The sequence below is a fragment of the Patella vulgata genome, chromosome 2, assembly GCF_932274485.2.
Source record: "Patella vulgata chromosome 2, xgPatVulg1.2, whole genome shotgun sequence".
Taxonomy (NCBI): domain Eukaryota; kingdom Metazoa; phylum Mollusca; class Gastropoda; family Patellidae; genus Patella; species Patella vulgata.
The window spans coordinates 23,675,320-23,698,427 of NC_065880.2; the positions used below are offsets into that span (position 1 = coordinate 23,675,320).

General features: G+C 37.6%; 1 protein-coding gene across 1 annotated transcript in view; it reads right to left on the reverse strand.

The window, feature by feature from the left end:
• Positions 1-20,869, reverse strand: part of LOC126811127 (transmembrane protease serine 4) — a 50,157-nt gene extending 29,288 nt beyond the window's left edge. Inside the window, exon 1 of the mRNA XM_050536606.2 lies at positions 20,647-20,869. Within this exon, the coding sequence (XP_050392563.1) occupies positions 20,647-20,730 (84 nt within the window). The 5' untranslated portion in view covers positions 20,731-20,869. The remainder of the gene's footprint in view (positions 1-20,646) is intronic.
• Between the last annotated feature and the right edge of the window lie 2,239 nt (positions 20,870-23,108).

Sequence of the window (23,108 nt, forward strand, 5' to 3'; positions counted from 1 at the left end):
CCTTCCTAAGAAAATCGTATTTACTTCATATTACCTTCGTAAGGAGAAACATGCTCAGTGATACCGATGATCATAGAAGTAAAGACGAAGATGACACGATTTTACAAAACGTCCTCACGAGGGCCTCACGTCCTCACGAATTCACCACGGAAATGAACCTTCGCAAGGTCTTCCGGCAATTCTTTGACGTAGAGGTATTTAGGAGTGGGAAGAAACCGGAGAACCCGGAGAAAACCTACGAGGTTAGACAAGCGGAGAATCGAACCACGCCACTTGACTTAATGGCAGACTTGCTGACCCAACGCGCGCTTGAGATCATAAGGTATTTCATATATAATACGCCCACAGACCACACCTAAATCATGATTAGTGATATCAATATCCGAAATTAAACGTGTACAAAAGAAATGGACATATCGGTCATTTAGTAACAGCGGAAAAGATGACAAAATAAGGTGACGTTAGTAATGTAATAAACACGTCTTGACGTGTAATCAACATCCCTATCCTTACAATAGACATCCCTTGGGCCGAGAAACAAATGTCAATAACGTGGCAGATAGCGGTGTTTGGTAGACGAGATAGACTCCAGCTGACGACTAAACAATGGGATGAATGAGTTGTTTATTGTCTCTAGAGATATGTAATTGGTCATCAGTGACTTACTTACTTACATTATCTCTGTTATACAGTACAGATATATCTAGAATGCTTTATGTTAGAACTACCTTCCCCAATAACTCCTTTCTCCATAAATTAGATGGTTTAAACAAAGGGGTGTCTTCTCAACCTCGTAGGTTTACTCCGGGTACTACGGTTTTCTTCCACAGGAAAGGCCGCTGTGCATGTTGCAATGTTTACACTTTTATAGCTGAATTACAGTATGTAGGATACGAAAACAAGGATGAAGATGCTTATAAATATCGCTTCAAGTGTCCATTAATATGTAGGTTAAACGCATCCGGCACCTAAACACTATTCCACCAACATCAGATTAGAATAAATTCATCATGTTAAAGGAAACACTTACACCAATAGTAGAGATGTAAGAGTAAATGCTCCCTGAGATACACCACCAATTGAAGCAATTCGGTTAGAAACGCCCATTATGTTTTAAAGATACATTATGCAAGATTTAGATGAAAAGCTGATCGTTCTTGCTATACTGGTTCAAAATTAGATAATGTAAAATGAATATATTGAAAATATCATTCAAATTACTTTATTCTGAGAGACGATATTAGCCTTTGAAGGTTTGACAAGATGTGTGCATTGATTGTAACCACCGTACTGGTTGTTCAAGCCTTAGCCTCACTTCACCATTTTTAAATTAAATTATTAAATGGCATCGAGACTTCACTATGGTTTAGTCATTTTGATAAATGTTTAATTAATATAGTTTTTATAACATTTAAGGTCTAAAGAAAGGCCTGCAATAGGCAGATTTAGCTCTTCCATAACACATGTTTAATAAATAAAGTCTTTATAAATAAAGACAAGAAATTCCCATTTAATCAATCTATGGTCGTAGATTGCAAATGGAAAGATTGGAAAATCATATAATATACAGGATCACGTTTCTACTGCGATATCTTTACTGTCGAAGCAGACGTTAAACCTGCTGTCATTAATGTTCATGTTTTTTGTGTATGCGATATTACCGGAAGCAGACGTTAAACCACCAAGAGCTATATACGAATGGATATTCTTTACTTTGTGTCTGTGATATCACTACAGTGACATAAAATATCAACTATTCAGTCAGGTCATTAATTATTGTATCTTGTAAGTTGTATGAGTCCGTATGGCGCTGGCTAAACGACCAGGATTTAGCGGGATCGATCCCGATATTGGCCGAGATGGTAACTCGGGAGTTCCAAAGCTGGGTTTCGCAGGTAAGTGGTGTAGTCGTTCGGATGGGACGAAAAGCCCGAGTTCCAGTCGTGCAGTCCTTGCTGTTAGTTGCGCATTCTCTCTCGATGAATGTGTGGCTATGTTTCTCGGGATTTCCTGGTCAGTGGTGCAGGACGGAGGGCCTGGCAAGATACAGCGACTAGAATGTCGAGTGGTGCGAAAATCCAAGGTCCCGTCACGTTGGATGTAAAGGAAGCTGACGCGGTTGGAATTTCACGAAAGAGTAGACGATAACGCCATTGCCCAGCATGAAGTATGCGGATCTTCCTTAGCCTGCAGGACGTTAAACTCCATTTAATTTCATGTCTTAAAAAAAAGTTAATCTTTTTGAGAGTAGTAGATAAAAAAGACATCTAGTTTCGCAGGATTGTTGTTATCATGTATATTATTTCCTCTTTAATTATTTACAGTATTGACAGAAACTTTAAAACGATCCTCTTAACTGCGTCTGTTACAATTTTTTTCTCCTTAAGTTTATCGTCTTTATAAATGTAAAAAGTTCATTTCTGAGTTATTCATGTACACAGATCGGCCATTAGAGACAGGATTGAATTTGAAATTCGGAAGAAAATCGAAAAGGCACAATCAATAAACCCATTTGAAATCCATTTGTCATGATGTCAATCTGAATTGAACTATGGTTGGGCTTTTTTGTAATAGGATAAGATATGCTATTATTAAATGTATATAAGTAAATATTACCTACAAATATGTGTCTAGATATTTGTCAGTTGACAATTTCACAAATAATAGATCGCGAAATCGACGATCTTCAATGAGATAGAGCCGCCTATATAATTTTCCACATTAAATTAAATCAGACGAAGTCTGAAACATGTTTTCATGTTGGCTTAAAGGGACCATCCCGATTTGAGCAGAGTCTTAGAAATAAAAGTCTGTGTACGTATGAAATTTAAGCGCCTTAATACAGAGAGGTGGTGTATTTACCTTGTGTAAAAACTTCAGCTCAAAATATTGCGTCGTTTGGACGTGAACATCAAACCCGCTTATCCGGACACGTAACCCTTTTAAGATTTCGGGTCAATTTTTTCGTTGGGTGATCTGATAATCAATTCCCGTTCCTTTGGAGGTCTATACAATAAATGACACACGTGCTGTACTTGATAACGAAAGGTAAATTTCACCTATACATATGGTTTTATCGAGACACCGTATAATACAGCTTGGGACACCAGTCTCCATTTCCTGATGGATACTGACGGGTTTAAGTTTGAAAACGTATCACGTATATGAAGTTAGTTGCTCGGCCCTAAGGTAGAGGATTTTAAGGGCTTTTAACATGAAATTGAACAGTTTTATTATCTATTTTATTATCGAGATTGGCCCTTTAAGGGAGACAATTTTCCACGTTAGATTAAATAAAAAAGAGGATCGAACACCTGTTCTCATTTTGTTTCTAAGATTTTCTTTTGACATGGATCATTAGAATATCTAAGTTCTTGCAATTATGTATTAGTAGTATCACGTGTTCACATCACATTTATTGGTATGTGGTTTCATCTCGGTTATGTTGAAATTGCGCCCAAACCCCAGCCGTGACAATTTCCGCTACATCTGAATTTAAACTTCTTAAGCGTAAAATGTCTAATTTATTGAAACGTTCGTCTCTGGTCACTTCGCCCACACTGTTTTATTTAACTTAGATGTAGTAACTTATGGGGTTAGTAATGATAACCATCCTTTTGAGTCAGGATTCGTGAAATTCGACTATTAATGATGTCTGCAGTTATTTCAGGGGAAATCCTGGAACGTGTAAATTGAATGAGTTGGTTTTAACATCCTGTTTTTCTACACCGACTGGCCTTATGAAGATGAGCACACGACATACAGTGTGCTATGCGGGAAATTTTGCCCGGGTAGCGGCACTATGGCCTACTCTTATATCGAATTCTAACTGCCGAGGTTTCTTTTATGGAACCTCGGTTTTTCGTTCCATTCGAACGACGACTATATGTTGTCCCTTTTGTCATGCCCTCCATCCATCCTGCACCACTGGTGTATAAGAGACCTCGGTTTTTCGTCCTTAGTCTGTGTCTAGTCTTTTGGAAGGTACAAAAACAGAGGTCCCGTGTACATGTTGGTATGCACGTAAAAGATCCGTTGAGGATGGAATTCGAAATAAGAGTAAACCATAGCGCCGCTGTCATGGCAAAATTGCCGCCATAGCACACTGTGTGACGTATGCCAGTCAACATTAGTCCAGTCGGTGCATAAAAGTGTTATGTTAAACACCATTTCATTTAATATCCCTACTAATAACGGTAATGTACATGAAACAGACATATACTTGGCAAGTAACAATTGATAAGAACAAATAAATTTAGCTTGATGTAACATCTCAGCTGCTGAATTATTGCCATGTATTAAAGATCAGCTCAATAACAATGTCTCGACGGCATATAGTTCTAGCGTTAATGTAAACGATAAATTATTGACGGCACATGTAGATAAATCTCTAAGGAATAGCAGTGTTCGTGGTAGTTGAGCAGTCAGAAAACTTTTGGAATTTTCAAAGAAAGAGTGCCTAGTGTTTCAGATGGGACGATAAATCGATATCGACTCGTGAACACGTTGTTTATATAAAAGCAGACTAGACAGTTGGTAATTGAAGAAGAGTAGTCGGAAATGCCGCTGTCCGAGCAAAATTCGCCTATACCTGACATTGTACACGTAGAGAGACACATTACCGTTAGTTTCAAAATGAACGAAGTATTATATTGTGAGAAGTAGGGCCATATTCCATTTATTATGAACAGCGGTATTAGTCCAGACATTTTAACTCAGTTTCACACCATTCCGGGAAGTTGCTGCGATAGAAATACCGATCATGTTCGGTTTTGGTGGGAAGATTAGAATTTTACAAAATGACCACATTTGGTGTCAAAATATACGTTTTGGAGCCAGCTGATTCAATTTTGACACATTTTCTCATCTTGGTAATTAACTGGTTCCCCTGGGTCAAAATATGTGGAAATCCCATTGGAGATTTGGGGATTAAGAGTAATCGAGTAAAACGATGGCATTCATCAAGCATCAACTAAATTTCATTTCGACTCTCTGGCCGACCAGTGCTCACTACGGAAGCAGCGTAACAGGCATGACGAAAGGGGCCACTCTTAGCTCACTGTGGACGCAGCGTCGTGGTCATGTCCGATTTCGATCACCAACCTCGAAAATTGAGCCAAGATGGTCAAACCCATTGAAGCACACAGCGAATTTATTTCACAATTTTCCTAAGTTCATTTAGATAAATAAATAAAACTAAGACAAATTAATTGATTCTGTATATTGTGGAAATTTGAATCCGGTTGTGAAATCTATTCTGGAAGTCATCCGTGGAGATCGGGGTCTGGTTGAGCTTGCATTGGGCCTTTATGAATTAAAAACGGACATATTCCGTACGTACATTGAGTGCGATTAGTTTTTAGCAGGGGGCTTGTGGTGGCCTAATGGTCTAGAGTGTGGCACTTCGACCTCTAGCTGGCGGTCATACTCTGGCTTGCGGTGGTAGTTTCATTAGGCATGATCAGCTTCCGCAGTGACCTGAGTGTGTCCCTCGTCGACATACCCCTACGCCGCTACAGCAGTGGGCTGGGGACACTCCAAATGAAATTTAATTGACACTGGATGAATGTCATTGTATTAGGTCTAAGGTAGGAGTATCATTAACCTCCAATCCCTAACCGGAAATCTAAATCCTAATTGGAATTTCTCTTATATTGATACAGGGGGGGGGGGTGTCACCTTATCACTAAAATATGTACAAAAATGGATTGAGCTACCCAGGGGTATTGTTGCCTGCCCAACCTTGTGAGTTTTCTCCGGGTCCTCCGGTTTCTTCACGCTGCTAAAGACATCTACATCTACGCGCAAGTGAATCCTTGAAATAAAACTGACCCGTATGTTAGTCTCGAAATGACCTAGTTTGTGAACGTAAAACCCCATTCCTCTCTATGTGTTTAATATCCTACTTTTCGCATCAGCCGTGCTATTAAAGATGATCAAAATTCATACATTTTGAAAATTTGCAGGGACACCGGTGTGTCCCACTACTCTTATCCAAATTCCAACTGCCATATATAGGTTATTTTACGTGCACGCCACGCAAGCTTAAACCAGACTGAAAAATCCCGAAGAATTTAGATGAAATCCGGTAGGTCATAATTTATAGCGAGCCAGTATCATGCACACCAATCAACCGACATGGCGATCTAATTCTAACAGTAGATACTGCTACTGATTAAAGGTAATAATAGTTGCGCAATTCTGGGCGTCTCAAAGGTCATATCAGGTCAACTGAATGCAAATATCTTAACGCTGATAAAAACAAAAAAGGAAGCGAAAGTAAGATCTATTTTTAATTAGACAAAGTTAATAGCGTTCTTTCTACTTGCTTGTAGAGAATTGGGGAAATTACAAAAACCATTGATCAAAGTTTCATTTACATCTAAAATAAGAACAGTCATTGCTTACTTTATGTCTGAAATAGATTTTCTTTTCTGTTTGGTCCCTCGTTAAGGTGTTAAAGAGAGAGAGAGAGAGAAATGGGGTTTAACGTCCACTCGACACAAACTAGGTCATTTCGGGACTAACATATGGTTTCATTTTATTTACATAATTCGCGTGCGCGTAGGGGTCTTTAGCAGTGGGAGGAAACCGGAGGACCCGGAGAAAACCCACGAGGTTGGACAGGCGACCCTACTCCTTGCCACGTACAACCGGGGATTCGAAACCACGCCAGTCGACTCAATGACAGACTTTATGATACAGCGCGCGCACGCTAACCATTCAGCCATCCAACCCCCCAAGGTGTTAAAGATAGATTCCTTATAGAGTAAATGAGTGTCAACTGATGGAGTCTTATCTTACTTTTATTGCTCCTAAATGTTCTAGAAATACTTTGCTCGGTTTTGTTATGGAATCCTTTCATTGGTGGCTTACTCACCAGGACATCCGGGTTTCGAGAAAGTTCCCACAGAATTTTCCACGGTGGTTTCCGCCCGTCAGTATCTAGTCGCTTAGATAAGTCGAAAAACCTACGTCCCTTATCAGGGCTGGATTAAGACTCCTAGAGAACCTAGACACTTTAAAATATTTGGTGCCCCGATATATATGGGGGCACCAAATATACATATATATAAAACAATATAAAGGCTTATATACGTCACTAGTAATTGAGACAAAGCAGGTAATGGTAGTAAAAGACAAAAACAGTGAAAAATGATGCCCTAAACATGTGTTCAGTTTGTTTAATGGTTAATTCAGTCCTGTGCCTTGTATACGTTGGTGTGTCCGTATAAGACCCATTGACTAAGTGCCATGGTGTTAACTAAGTGCGAAGAGAGACTAAAAAGCCCCAACAAATGGTCCTAATCTTCCCCGTCGCGTCTTCTTGTCTTCGCTGCTTCTTTGTTTTGGGCTTCCGGTTATGGACCCATAGCGAAGCGAATGCAAGAAATGAACAACGCGAAGTTAAGAAGTGGCTCGGGTTCTTGGTATAATGGCCAAATTAGTAGTGGTGTGACACCAATGGTGCTGTCATGTAATGATATAGTTTCAGTCAATCAAATTTCAACACATCGCAATTCAACACAACACATCTGAACTGAATTCAAGTAATTCAACCTATACGTATAGTAAGAGTATACATAATAAATGGACTGGTTAAATTAGATTTATAGAACTATTCTACTGTAATTATTTAGCTCTAATGTTTGAGAACGAATACATCATTTAAAGGAGGCAAGTCGGTAACTCAACATCATCCAAAGTTTTCGACATTGCAAAAACTATTCATTGGTCAATTTAAATCAACATTGATGTTGTTATCTTACCGTGAAAGGATGGCTGTCTGATATCCAATATTTAAGACAAATTTGTTTTTTTTTTAAATTGGCACACGAATCGTGTGCCAGAATGCTTTCGAGTGCCAGTTGTAATGAAGCGACTCGATTAACCAGACGCCAAATACTGCCATTTAATTTGGACTATTCGCATATTTCACCAAATATAACTGATTAGAAATTACAGTAAAAAGAGAAACGATTGAATGCAAATCAGTTTATATACATTCACATTACATTATTATATACGTTGCGACCCATTTGTGTTCATTTCTAGGTGCCAAATAATAGGGATTTAACTCCTTTATCTAGTAGACATTGTTTTGGTGTTTTGTATTGCGAACGGGCCATCCGAGTGTTATAACTTAATATAAATATAAATACAAAGAGAAAGCGTGTGGTACTTTGGAGTGCCTTCACGCTATTAACTCAAAGCAAAGCAACGACGGAGCGAAATTACGACTATTTTTCGCGACTTCTTGGCTTCGCCTACGCACTTAGTTAACGCGAAGGCAACAATGTGAAAACAGAATTTAAATTGCTTTTTGATTTTTCGACCCATGTGTCTCATATAGCTAATTCGCAGTTTCCTCTTGGGTAACCACGTTGGTCAAGAAACATTATTGTGTTATTAAAGCATTAATCAATATGAGTCTTTACAAGTAAGGGGGTGGGGTGGTTTAACGTGGGCGTTAGATCATAACATCTGTCCAAATTCTCTCTCTCTCTCTCTCTCTTTCTCTCTCTCTCTCTCCCTCTCTCTTCATGAAAAAACTCCGGGGATTTCTCTCTGAAATAACTAAGACAATAGGCTATCGTTCTTCTTCCTCGAGATTTTAAATTCGGGTATCCCCCTTGTCAGTGGTGCAAATCGAGGACCTGACAAAGAAAAATGAATCTAGTCCTTCGGGTGATACGAAAAACGAATTCAATCCGCGACTTGCTGGCGTTCTCGTAATTTTAATATTTGATATTTGATGCCCTTACAGTACACTGCATAGCGTATATATATGCCTGTCTTCAGTAGCTCTGTTGGTGCAGAAACGTTGGACGTCAAATCCCATTTCATTCATTACGTTTTTATCCAATTCTTATTAATATTCAAGTCCTGTCGACCATTAACAATACTTTCTTCGTGTTTACCAGTATTCTTCAACGTAGGGTAAAGTAATTAAGGAATATAATTTTAAAACAATTTCAGACAACGTATAAACATCATTGTAGTGGCATATTACATTTCTTCTACGTCCCTGCACGCTCTAAATCAAAATCTAAATAAGCACTAAAGTAGAAAAACAAAAATTCTCCAATATCGATGGTTTACAAATTAGAGATACGCGAGAAGTCTGAAACCGGTGCCAATTTATATTGCGTTCTTTAATCTATCCTGGGAATATGGTGCTTTTGATTTCTCAGAAGAAATTAGGCTAATTATACCATTGCTCTTCTAGCACGTATAGCGGAATATATATGTTTTTATTTCTTGTTCTATATGACTTACATTCCATTCGGGGTTTTACTATACACTTGTAACATTTGATCAGAAATCGTTGAACATTTATACGACTTTTATGTAGCAGTCGGTCTTAGTTCACATTAAAGTCAGAGCAAACAGCTGGTATGTTAATAACACATGACATCAACTTGTAAATTAGCACAATAGTTAACCAATATATAGACACAGCAAGTCATCTGCCTTTTAAATGAAGTCAACACAGTCGTGGATTATACGGTCGGGGGAAATGTAACTTCATCACATTAAGAAGATGTTCAGATAATTGAGTCAAATCTGCAAGTAATTTGCAGGAACTGTTGACGGAATTGGCCACCTGATTACAGCCTTTACACCGAGGTTAAAGAAGAGTTCGATGAGTCTTAAGGCACACTAAAATATAGTTTTGCCCGGTTTAAACTCACTGAAACGTTTGGAATTTGTCAAGAAATCGATAAGGAATGGTCGCCTCTGAATCTCCTTAGAGGTTGGTTTAACATCTGATTCTACAGGTATTAGGTATCGGCACGTCACGATCAAACTTCACAATTTACTAATTATCTTTCTACGTCTCGATATTGGCTTATCGATATCCCATCTACAATCTGAGCAAATGGGTGTAACAAAATTATCATTTATTTAAGCAGTTATTCGTGAGAGAATGTCTTTTGTCTGATACAATTCGGTCGACAAATCGAACACTAGGGGAACTGCCAATTGGCGTACCGGATTCCTTGACAATTAAAAATCTAGAGAAAGTAGAATAATAGCTTTGCGCGTATGGGTCTTTAGCAGATGGAGGATCCGGATAAAACCCACAAGGACGGACAGACGACCCTACTTAGTGTCACGTACAACCTGGTAATCGAAACCAAGCCAGCTGACTCTAAGACAGACCTTATGATCCAAAGTGCACGCATTCGCCCCCTTCCCCCTTCCTCAGTTCAACATATGATCTGAATATAGTTAACTAGCCATTAAATGAACACTGTCGAATTTTGGTGATCTTAAAAGAGATGTTCCACCTATTTCTGCATTGTAACAATAAATACATAATGACCGGAGAAAGTTATGGAAACATTCTAGAAGCCGCCGTAAAGTGATACACTGATTCAACTTCGTGACGTTAGTGGAACCGGAACTAGCAGTTGTCAATTGAAATGAGTAGAAATGCGACTAAAAGAAAACCCAGATATATTTTGGTGAATAAAACTTTTTAAAGATGCATAATGTAAGAGCTAAATCTATCTTTATCATCTATATTTTATATAATGCATCTTTAATAAATGTGCCGAAGGCTCTACGAACTTTTACTTCAATTCCCAAGCAAGTATATCTGGACGCCTGTGGTACATATTCAAAGAAATCCCAACGCCATGTTTTTCGGTAGACATGAGTAATGTGTTCAGATTTTTAGCTGGGGGGGGGGGGGGTCAGAGACCGTCACTGTCAGCACAGGCTCTAGCTTTGTCATGGATATGGTCTCATACTTTTCAACCTGCCCCTACTAGTGTACGATTCTTTGTTTTAAAATAAATTCTAGTTCATATATTCAAAGCTCTATTCGCGTTGCCAATTATTACAGTTGAAACTAGATCTCTATGGCGATGAACTGGTTGAAATATTTATGGTGACATTTAAACGCTTTAAGTGGTAATATATCACGTGACCCGCGATCTTAATTACACATATCAAATACTGTTGACATTCATATCAAACCAGAAATAAAATAGGTGGAACTATATATATACATGCAATGGGGCATACTGTGTACTTAAATATTATCTCATCAAATTGGTACTATTGAGGAGAATCAAAATTGTACGCACATTAACGCGTCGGGAAGCTATGCTCTAACAATCGCTTGTTGATACTATTAAAACTGGTTGATTTTAAACATAACAAAACGAGGCCATTGATTCCGGTTTTATTTTATTTAGATTAATGTTCTGTTTTTGCAGCATTACGCAAATTTAAAATGATCGACCATCAGGATATATTGGAATATGTAACGTGCGTGTAAACAAATTTTTTTTATATTTACCGTAGATTCATCTAGACAGCTATAAGAGCTGAAAGGTTATGATATAATTATTTTGTTTGCAATACTAAATGTCATTGGGTTTAACGTCCACTTGACATAAACTAGGTCATTTCGGTACTAACATATGGTTCAGTTTTATTTCATTAATTCGCTTGCGCGTAGTGGTCTTTAGCAATGGGCGGAAACCGGAGGACCTGGAGAAAACCCACGAGGTCGGACAGGCGATCCTACTCCTTGTTACGTAAAAGCGGGGCATCGAAACCACGCCACTTGACTCAATGACAGACCTTTTGGTGCAAGGCGCACGCGTTAACAATTCGGTCACCCAACCCCCCTAATTATTTGATATAAATTAAGATATTAAAATTTTAAAACACATTGGTGAGCTCTGACTTTAAAATCGGTATGAAAAAAAGCAAAAACATAGGAAACATATCGGGTTTCACATACTTATAAAAACATAGAGGTTGAGTGGTCGAATGGTCTAACGCATGCCCTTTAGATCATACAGTCTGACATTGGGTCAACTGGGGCTGTTTCGATCCCACACAGGGTTTTTCTCTCGGTCTTCTGGTTTCCTCCCACTGCTAAAGACTTAACGGTTAAATGAATTATTGAAATAAAATTGTACCATATGTTAGTATAAAACCATGCTTTTCCGCAATATATTTGTCTCTAATTCAATTTTAGTTCGATTGTATGTTCATGAATAGGGCAATTATTTCTATATCTGTACAGAAAACCCTATATTTATACTGAAACTGAACTACTCGATGTCTTTGTTTATAACAGTTTTACCGATTGTTATTTTATGGATAGGAGGAAAACCAAGGATACTGAGCGTAAATTATACGTATTCATTAACACTTGTCTAAGGTGCGTCCCGTTTATAAATGGGCCAGATGGTATGCCAAACCAGGTACTGTAGTAAAGAATAAACCAGAAAGTCGTAGGTGAATCCATTAAAGAATGCATGTTGCCCAACCACCCACTCCACATTCAAGCATCACCCGCCCGGCATTAGACTGAAATCCAAAAGGCAAGCCAAAAGGGGCATAAACATTGATAACCCGGAGAAGAAAACACAACTCTTAATAAAGTCGATTGGTATATTAAAGAAATACCATTAGAAGCGTAATGTAAAAATATCTTTAAAATATACCACTAGAACACTATGTTCCACAGAAAGGGTACAACTTGAAACCCGTCAACACTGTGTTGCAGTTCGAAAATATTATTGCCCTAGAAATAAGATAATGTAACCTAAAAACAATAATGTGTTTAGTCTGCCTAATGTTGATTTGAACTAATGTTGTAAATGTATGTAAATATGGCCCTCATTGCTACATCATTCGTGTATTCAAGACTACTGTAAATTAATATATACACATACAGGAAAAATAGAAATTAATTAAAACGAAATGAAATGGGTTTAGCATGTTACTGTTCTGCATCGACAAGACTAATGAAGACGAGGATACGCCACGCAGTATGCAATGAGGGATATTTTGCCCGGACATCAGTTTATATTTCGTTTCGTTTGTTTATACTTTCGATGGCCTGGACTACAAAAGATCTAACCGGTTGCAGTGGAGGGTCGCTTCGGGGGTCGCATGAACGGCTTTTGACCCTATGGCGTCAGACATTTGATTAACCAATCAGCGTTGATGTTTCTAGTGGGATACCCAGAGTTCCGTGCACCGCACGCCAAGAACTCGCCGTAACAGACCGTTTTATTGGCTAATCCGTCACATCAACCAGACCAGAACGCGGGTTATATAACAAACTCTTCCTGATCATAGTGTAGTAAAAGCAAGTAAAACAAAATTTAGAAGTATAAAAAACGAACTAAATAGGATATGTGTTTTAAACAGATTGTCCGGAGAGCGGCGCTATACGGTCTACTCTTTTTTTTCAATTCCAACTGCCAAGGGTTCTTTTACGTGCATGCCAATGTGTACCCGGTTTTACCCGAACGACTATACGTTGTCACTTGCCATGCCCCCTCAATCTTGCACCCTTGTAACACTGGACCCCTTGTTCACGAGCCAAGGCACTGACTGATTAACCGCGGCTCATAAAATAAAATACAGATATAATGGTAATACCAATTGTTATTTACAGAATGTTCTTTAATACATATATTTTTCTTAGGGATTTTAATGAAGGGCAGTTTTTCACATTTCGTGGTAATTTATTTCCCAGGTTTTGGACTGGGGTGGGGGTATATGGGGGGGGGGGGGAGGGTGTGACGCCTCGGAATTTCCAGCATGGTTTCCCCTTGTTGGTTGTGTAGAAAGGAGGATCTGGCAATCAACACTGTCTAGTCGTTCGAATGGGGCATAAAACGAGACAATAGTTTAAAAATAGACAATGAAAGATGGATATATGGATATATTGAAAATTTCAGTAAAATTATTGCATTCTGAGCGCAGTTATGGCTGTTTGGAGAATAGCAGAATCTCGATTGTCATTGCTACCATTGTTACGATAGTAAACAAAGTCTCGATTTATCGTTTAATTAAATAATTAAATTACGATCTTGTTTCAATCCACTTAAAATCGCACGTATCCAATGTTCTAGAGGGTTTATTCTGATCTTGTCATGTTAATATATGTCAAATAAATAACAATCTGATTAAAATACAGATCTATATTTCGTTTCGTTTTGTTATACTTTGGATGGCTTACACTAGATGGAGATCTGACAAGTTGTAGCGATAGGTCGCGTCAGAGGCCATACGAGCGGCTTTTGACCCTATGAGTCAGACATTTGATTAACCTATCAGCATTGATGTTTCTAATGGATTACCCATACAGTTCCGTGAAAAACACGCCTAAAGCTCGCCGTAACAGACCGTTTCTTTGGCTAATCCCTAATACCATCCAGAACACATCAATGATAACAACTCTTCCAGATCCTAGCCTAGTAAAGACAAGTAAAACGAAATTTTGAACTATAAAAAACGAAACGAAATAAGATCTGTGTTTTAATCAGATTTAATTAATAATATATAGAACTTTTGAGACCAGTGGGAAAATTTAGCTCTTACATAATGCATCTTACAATAGTAGTATAAGAAATAAAATTTAAACAAAATTAAGCTTTGGGAGACACAGGGGTATATAATTTAATATATTCTACTTGACTTAATCCAGCTGACGTCATTCTGTAAACAAAATTGTCAGAAACTGTGGCAACGCAATTTATCTTAATCATAATTCCAGCGATTAGAAAGGCGTTTTGAAACGAACTAAATGTACAAAATCCAAAAAAAAACCCACTTTAATTGTTACATTATTTTTAATATTATATATTTTACACACGATTTCGTTTATATCTTAATGGAAAAAAATTATATAGACCAAAAGGCTATAAGATTGCGCAAATGAATTTTAAAAAAAAAATGAAATGAAATTTATAATCACCACGGCTCAGCAAAATATCTATAAATTTAAAAGAAAAGTAATATGATATGTACCAGGGAGGAAATTGGTTAATAGTTTATTCTGCGTCAGAGAAATAAATTGACTTACGATTTTTTTTTTAAATGCTTAGAAATAATAAAAAAAAGACGTCAGAATTATCTGAATGATTGAAACAATTTTAGAAGATGAGATGAGAAAAAGAATTGAGATAAGTGAAAGTGTGAAGGAGAGGCGGTGTTCTTGGCATTTCGTCAGATCACGTCCATTATTATCAGGAATACTTATATATCGGTGGTATTAAAGTTATATCGTAATCAAGTCAATTAACTTAATCACTGAATTAAATCGACAAATCTCTAGCTATTAGTGGAATTTGGCCAAATTATATCTATAATTGTCAAGCATTAAACAAGCTCTTGTAATCCAAAATATCACTTGACATTATTAATTTATGCAATTAAAAATAGAAAGAAAAAGAAAAAGAACCAAATACACAAAAAGACAAACGCATTTTTTGTGAACCTATACAGTATATTATTCTGCTGTATAAGCAGCGGCTGCCAGGCAGGATACACCCACATTTTGCAAGAGATGGATAGAGAACAAGCTAAAAATAAACGCGATTTTTTGTACAATCAGGGGCAATAATCCAGAATGTTATGGCCTGAAATGTGCAAATATCAAACGGGACTGAGATCTTTGAGATATAAAGATAGGTTTTAAGTTTCATCAAAATCGGATAAAAATTGTGACCTCTAGAGGGTCCACAACCTTCGTATTACACAATTCTACACAATCTGCGTACAAGGAGCGGCCATTTTGTCGGGCAGTTTCGTGGGCGTATAAAAAAGGAGGCCACGGTGGCTCAGTGATTAAAACGTTGGCTCGCTAACCTGGAGGTCCCGTGTGTTACCCCGTGTATTGACTGAGAAATTTCATCGGGAATCTCCGTCGTTGTTTCCCTCTTGTCAGTGGTGCAGGATGGAGAGCATGGCAAGGGACAACGTATATAGTCGTTTGAATGGAGCGAAAGAACCATTGGCAGTTGGAAGTATATGTAAGAGTAGGCCATAGCATGGTTGTCCGGGCAAAATTTCCCTCATAGCAGACTGTATGGTGTATCCCCGTCTTCATTAGCCCAGTCGTAGCAGAACAGTAAGACGTTAAACCCGATTTCATTTCTATAAATTACAAACTAAGAATTAAGAACACAGAATGCGTAAATCTAAAATCATTTATAGTTGTTGATTATTTAGATATATTCATAATGCGATGTTCATGTAGATCGAATGGAGGGGATGAGAGGCAAAAAATCTAAAGCCATTTTTTCACGATATTATATGGCACCGAGAGAATTCCTCGAATTTTTCAACTTTGTCTCCCTTTATCAGGCCCCGCACACACGTTGGGATGCCCGTAAAAGAACGCTAACTTAGCAGTTGGAATTCAATAAATGATAGGCTTAAACGTAGTTCTCCGATCAAAATGTCCCTAGTACTACTTGTAGCACACTCCATGGGCTTCATTAGCCTGTCCGGTGCAGTAAAATAGGACTGGTTTCCCTATATCAATGGCAAAGAACCGAGTGCTTTACAAGGGACAGCGTCCAGTCGTTCGAATGGGACGGAAATCCGAGATCACGTTTACACGTTTGCGTGCAAGTCAACATTTACCTCATAGCACACTGCCTGGCGTATATCCGTCTTCAGTATCCAGTTTGGTTATTTGTTGTGAAGGTCTTGACTCAACTAATGTTATCAAGTAAAACGAGATCATATGGGCATGTGTATTAGCTTTTGTGGAGTAATAATAAAACCACTAGGGAAATCACTTCTTTTTACGAATAAAACCCGTAAGTAACGGAAACAGTCTAATTAAATGTTCACCATAATTTCACTCCCCGTTGTTTACACCGAGTCAGCAAAGTCTAACAATACTCCCTTATGCGCAGATTTCCTTAGTCTCATCCTTCCAATTAAAACTCATGATACAGAAAAATCCGCGAATTCTTGAGAACGTCTTCGATTAACGAGACATTTAATTGGGTGTCTAATCTCGGCCTAGGAGTACTATTATATTGCCCTTATATAGGGTGGTCCTTCCTAATCTGTTCTATCTAGGAAATTTTCGAGTTAATCTACGATTTCTTGTGTGAAATAGGTCTGAAAGGACCAAGGTTTGATCCCGTGCGGGACAAGCAGAGTGCTCTATTCTGTGACGAGTTGAGGTTTACTTCAACACACAAAGGTTGGGATCCATGAGCGATCGCCCAGGGGGATAATGGTCGGACATACCTACTTAAACCCTAGGTCAAAGGTTAGGAAAGCGGGAGCGAAGTGGGGTTTTCTCTGTTGTAGTATCGAATCTCCGGTGGTATAACTCCAAAATGGTGATCAAAACTATAAATAGTGATATCTCTAGTCATATTGAGTGTCGTGTATTGCTTGGAATTATAACATCCAGTTTTTATCAAAATCCCGCAAACGCCATTATATCATTTAAAGGTGAATTATGCAAGATCTAAATCTGCCTATAGCAATCGTTTTCTGGCATCAAATCTTTAGACCATCAGATGGCTCCGATATTTCAAAGCTAAACGATAGTCTCGATTATCAAGCACAGTTGCTATGATAATAAGCAATCTACGATACATTTTGTCACAAGCTTCAAACATTCATAATTTCACAAAGAAGAAAGTAATTTGACTGAAATTTTCTATATTTTAATTTTTTGAACTAGTATAGCAAGAACGGATATCTCTTTATCTGATTCCTACATACTGCATGTTAATACTTTTAGTTCATTGATAAATATAAATGGCACAGTTTATCACCAACAGTATTAGATTGGAAAAAATCACGCATTAAAATATATAGAGAATGACACCACATCATGTGAATGGATAAATATGGTAAATACATCAGAATTATAGTCTCTCTCGTGGATCTCATATCTTGGTAGTAATCATCAATCTTAATATCAGTGAGTTACAAATTCGTTATTTCTTCCTTTCAAAAAATCACATGTATTTTTGCAACATAGTAAGTCATGGTATATAATCGAGACTAACAAATCTCCTTACACTTCATTTGTCTCATACATTTTACACGTTAAGGCATTCAAAGCAGATTAAATATTGTCACGGTTACGTTGGAGGGTTGGATGGCCGAATGGTTAGCGTGTGCGCGTTGTATCATAAGGTCTGTCATTGAGTCAAATGGTGTGGTTTCGATTCCCCGGTTGTACGTGACATGGAGTAAGGTCGCCTGAAATAAAATTGAACCATATGTTTGTCCCGAAATGAACTAGTTTGTGTGGAGTGGACGTTACCCCCCTCCCTCTCTCTCTCTCCTCTCTCTCTCTCTCTCTCGCGGTTACATTTATTTTCTTTTATTTTAATTAATTTTCTTTAGTGATACAAGAAATGAAATGAAATGGGGTTTAACGTCCTACTTTTCTAAACCATGCAGTGTGTTTTGAGAGATATTTTGCCCGGAAAACTACATGCCCAGGCCTAATATGAAATTGAATCTTTAAACCGTTATATGGATTGTCACATCTATCACAATTCGACATACAATCTAAAATAAACGTGTTTGCAATGTATAGTCAAATCGCGTCAAGTCAAAATGAAAACAAAAACCAGATAATTTATTTTAAAAAGCGACGGAAAGTAATACCTTGGCTGATGGAAGGATGACTGGCAACTCTCAGCTCCACAGGCGGCGATGTAGGGCCCTTGGTCAAATATGGGTATAATAAATTTAAAAACATATAATTTTGATTCTACACTAATGATACATTTAAGAATACTTTCTAGGAAGAATCGCGTTATATCCTTTGGTGAATGGGATATAACGAATTCTCACATTTACGAAATCGTTCTAGACGAAATCATGTTTGTCGAATTGGCTGTACTAATTCATATATTTACGAATTCGTATTAATCTAATCATCTCCTTGGCCGTATGGAGTAATTCTGTGTATCATATGAGGAGACGGATCCAAAGCCCAAGTAGGGATGTAAGGGCGTCGGGGGACCTATCTTATTTGTCGCAAACATCGTATACCTATTGTAACATTCCATATCACCTGCGTCTTCTTAAGGCCCACGCAATTTAATATTTTTTAGTTCTTCTTGTGTGCGATGTTTTGTTCAAATTTCAGAACTGAAATATTTGGAATGAAAAGTTATTGTGAATAACAACTAAGTACTTTTGTTTTCAGATTTATTTTTTTTTCCTGAAGAAATTGGAGGCTGGCCTTTTATAAACTGAGATTTAAATTATTGTGGCCTAAAGCTCCGCGCCATGTATTAAATTTTCTTTATGGCCTCAAGAACACTTCTGGGACATTAGGTAGGAATATATCTAACCGAAAGCACATGAGTATACGTGATTATCAATACAATTGTGATGTTAGATTGCATTTGTCATCAATTATACATGTATATTAGAACCGATACAAACATGCGTTAATGTACATGTTGCCTTCCAATTTTCAGTATTTTGTCGTCTATATTATCTTGTACTCCATTACCAAACTACTGAATGAATGATGGCTAACACAAAAGAATAACCTAAATGTGAAAATGCATTGCAACTAATCACATCTATGTTATATCCAACATGGACTTTTGTAAGCTGTCTAAATGGAATCATTAAAGTCGTCCGTGCTCTACAATGGAGGCTTTGTGTGATGTTTTCCTGCTTTCTTCAATATTAAATCGAGAATCAAACGACAAAGTTTTTTAAGAGAGAGAGAGAGAGAGGGGGGGGGGCTAAAAATCATTTCTGGGCTGACATAATATTGTCTATTTTTCAAAAATTGTGCTGCATATTTTATCAGGTAAAAACACCGATTGAACTCTTCCCCTACATAAAAATTCAGCTTTTGAACATTCCAAAACCCCTTCTTGAGAACGCTTTGAAGCTATATGAAACTTGAAACACGAGACTGTACGCAAATAGAAATGTTTAAAAACACAGCATGTATGCACGCTACTTGTAGCTTCAGTGATATTATATTGCATGATATCTCTCTTTGTTTTGAGTTATAAAATAAATAAGTGCAGTTTGAAAGCCTAGAAAATATTGAACTTTACATTGGATATTCAATTATAACAGAAAAAAGAGTCATCCGTGTCGTCAGTTGCACAACAAATCAACACCGTGTTTGTATGGTAATAAAATGTAAATTAGAAATGCATTAACGCCATAGTTTGTACAGTTTTTCAAATTTGTTTACCCTGTGTCAACACATTATGGTTTCAGTAAACGGAATACTATGAAATGTGGTTTAACGTCTTATGTTTTTGTACCCACTGGGCTAATAAAGGCGGGAATACACCATGCAATTTACTATGAAGGAAATTTTGCCCAGACAGCGGCGCTACGGCTTACACTTATGTCGAATTCCAATTTTTTTATGCGCACACCAACGTCCATTTTTCATCCCATCCGAACGACTAGACACTGTCTGCACCCAGTGACAAGCAAGAGGAAACAACGCAGGAAATTTCCAGGTAACCTTTTCGACCACCTGGTTAGTGAGCCAGCGCCTCCCCACTGCGCCATTGAGTAAACACAGGTGAATTCAAAAACTCTCCAAATCTTGTTATGATTTAACAATAACACAAAAAAAACAATCGCATCTTTTTTCAGATCATTTATAAATAAACAATGTTCGCCAATGTTTCGATATACATCTGCAATTGGTTTGACAAATTTGTATATTTTGTAGGATTTTTTTTTTCACTTTTTTTTTTAAAATAGATATTCGAACAACCAAGAAAAAAAATAATTCATTTTATGAAAAGCCTGGAAGTATAGTAATCAGAAGTCTAATCTACGAGAATGGATGACATTTAATAAAATGTGAAATTTTTTTAGAAAGATAATTACCTTATTTTCTGTCGGGAAACTGATGATGGATTCACAAAATAAAACTAGTAAGACACACACAGCTCTACCATTCGCCATCACCATCGCATCTGATGTTGTTCGATAGGTACTAACAGTTGACACTCGGTAGATACTCGCGCCTTTTCTGATGAGAGAGTTAGAATGAATGTTTAAATAGCAGGAAATATATAATGGTATTACACCACGTGTGTGTTAGTTCTAGCAAATAGTTAAAGCGAGTAGCTCTACATGACGAGAAAGAACTACCGATATATAAGTAAGACAAAGGCTTATTATTGATTTGTTATATAGCTAGAAGAAGACACGAGTGTTCCGTCAAATAAACACGTATACACTCAAATACATACACTGATTATTTTAACATTTATTTGATGTTGACAAGTCTTTTATGATTTAGTCAATCTTACTCGATAGATGATTAACAGTCTATTGGAAACACGATTATCACGTTAATTGTTCGAATCTCGACACGTGGACAGAAATAAATTTTTGATTTTGAAATACGGGTTGCCACTAATCAGCAGAAACGAAAGTCTGACAAGTGCCTCGGATGAATGAAATGAAATGGGCTTCAACGTCTTACTTTTCTGGTCCGAAAACGAAAGTACCTTGGATGAATGAAATGAAGTGGGCTTCAACATCTTACTTTTCGGGTCCGACTAGACGAATGAAGATATGTATATATATATATATATATATATATATATATATATATATATATATATATATATATATGTATGTTACCATAGTCATTTAAATTTCTGTGGATGGATAGTATTCGCTGTGGATCAACACAAAGCGTATAGTCCAGGAGCTAATGACAAAATAACATGGTCATCAGTTAGAAAAGGTCTGACCTCCCAAATTTGTAGTGGGTGTCCATACGAGTAAAAATCAATTGGTCAGATCGGCCACTGCTGGACCATATAGCCACATCAGCACCTTAAAGTACCCCCCAGGGCAAAAATTTGATCATAATATGCTACATAGCTGAAACTTTCTAGAAGCAAAGGTATCCATAGCTGGAGTAAATATGTCACAAATCTAACCAAATTTTCCGGGGCTTTCCCAAAGTCAGACCACACTCAATATCTCCTACCAGGGGTAATAATATGGTCATCAGTTACATGGCTGAAACTCACCAGAAACAAAGATCTATACTTGGAAAATACAATTTTAAAAAATCTAACCAAAAATTTGAGGGCTTTGCCCAAGTCAGATCGCTCCGACCACGCCCAAAAAATAGGGATTTTTGTGAGGCCTACAGTTACATGGCTGAGACTTGACTGAAATATGGATCAGTGTGTGGACAAAATGATTTTCGAAAATCTAACCATAAATTTTGGGTCTTTCCTCGAGTCAGGGTGACCTTTAAAACTACATCTTTTTTACTGGGGTGGGGGTGGGGGTGGGGGGGTCAAACCGTTTGTAAATCGACTAGTTAGACATTTTAAATGTTACTTGTATGGTTACGAATGCATTGCTAAGAGACCAATTTTGCTAAGACAGAGATGTTCCCGCCTATATTTCTTTGAATTTCAGATCTTTTCTATGTGCTTTCGATCTGTACACAGTTAGACATATTTTCCTACAGGCACCACCGCCGAGAACAGTAAACCAGGTTTAAATGGTTCTTCTAGGCATACACCAATATTTGAACTCCGGTTATGCTAGTTGTCCATTGTTCTCCGCGAAGTGACGTTTGCTCCTACTTTAACTGTTTTATAATCGATACTGACCACTGGACCCACACCTATCCTTTAACAGTGTACAGTCTTATTTACTACACCTTAAGTGTCCTGTGTTAATCAGCATTCTAAATTAGCTCCCTGAAATTTATTAATAAATATCCAAACATCCTTTGTCACACATTTCAGTACAGCTGCTAATGAACAAAGACATTTAACCTGATCAACAGGTCAGGTTGAAAATTGTTTCAATTTTCAAAGCTACCCACTGTTGCATAGCACCATACGTGGCCTAATCACTGCTCGGGTTTTCTTCTGTTTCCCTTCTTGTGGAAAGTCACACCCAATCAACATAGCTACAAAATTTAGTTGAAATCCATCCATTGATCCAATCCTGGGGTCCTCTGTCGCACCAATGTCTTTCTCCGCCTCTGTGGTGTCCAGCTGTTTTATTTTAACTACGTGTTATCTTGATTCATTAATGATGATTCTTACCAAATTGAAGTGAAATCCATTCAACCAAGGCCGCGCCTACCAGATTGAAAAGAAGTCGATTCATCAAAGGTTCCTCTACCGGATCGAAGTGAAAGGCCCGCCTACTAGATTGAAGTGAAGAACATTCAACAAAGTTTCCCCTACCAGATTGAAGTGAAGTCCATTCAACAAAGTTTCGCCTACCAGATTGAAGTGAAATCCATTCAACAAAGTTTCGCCTACCAGATTGAAGTGAAATCCATTCAACAAAGGTCCCCT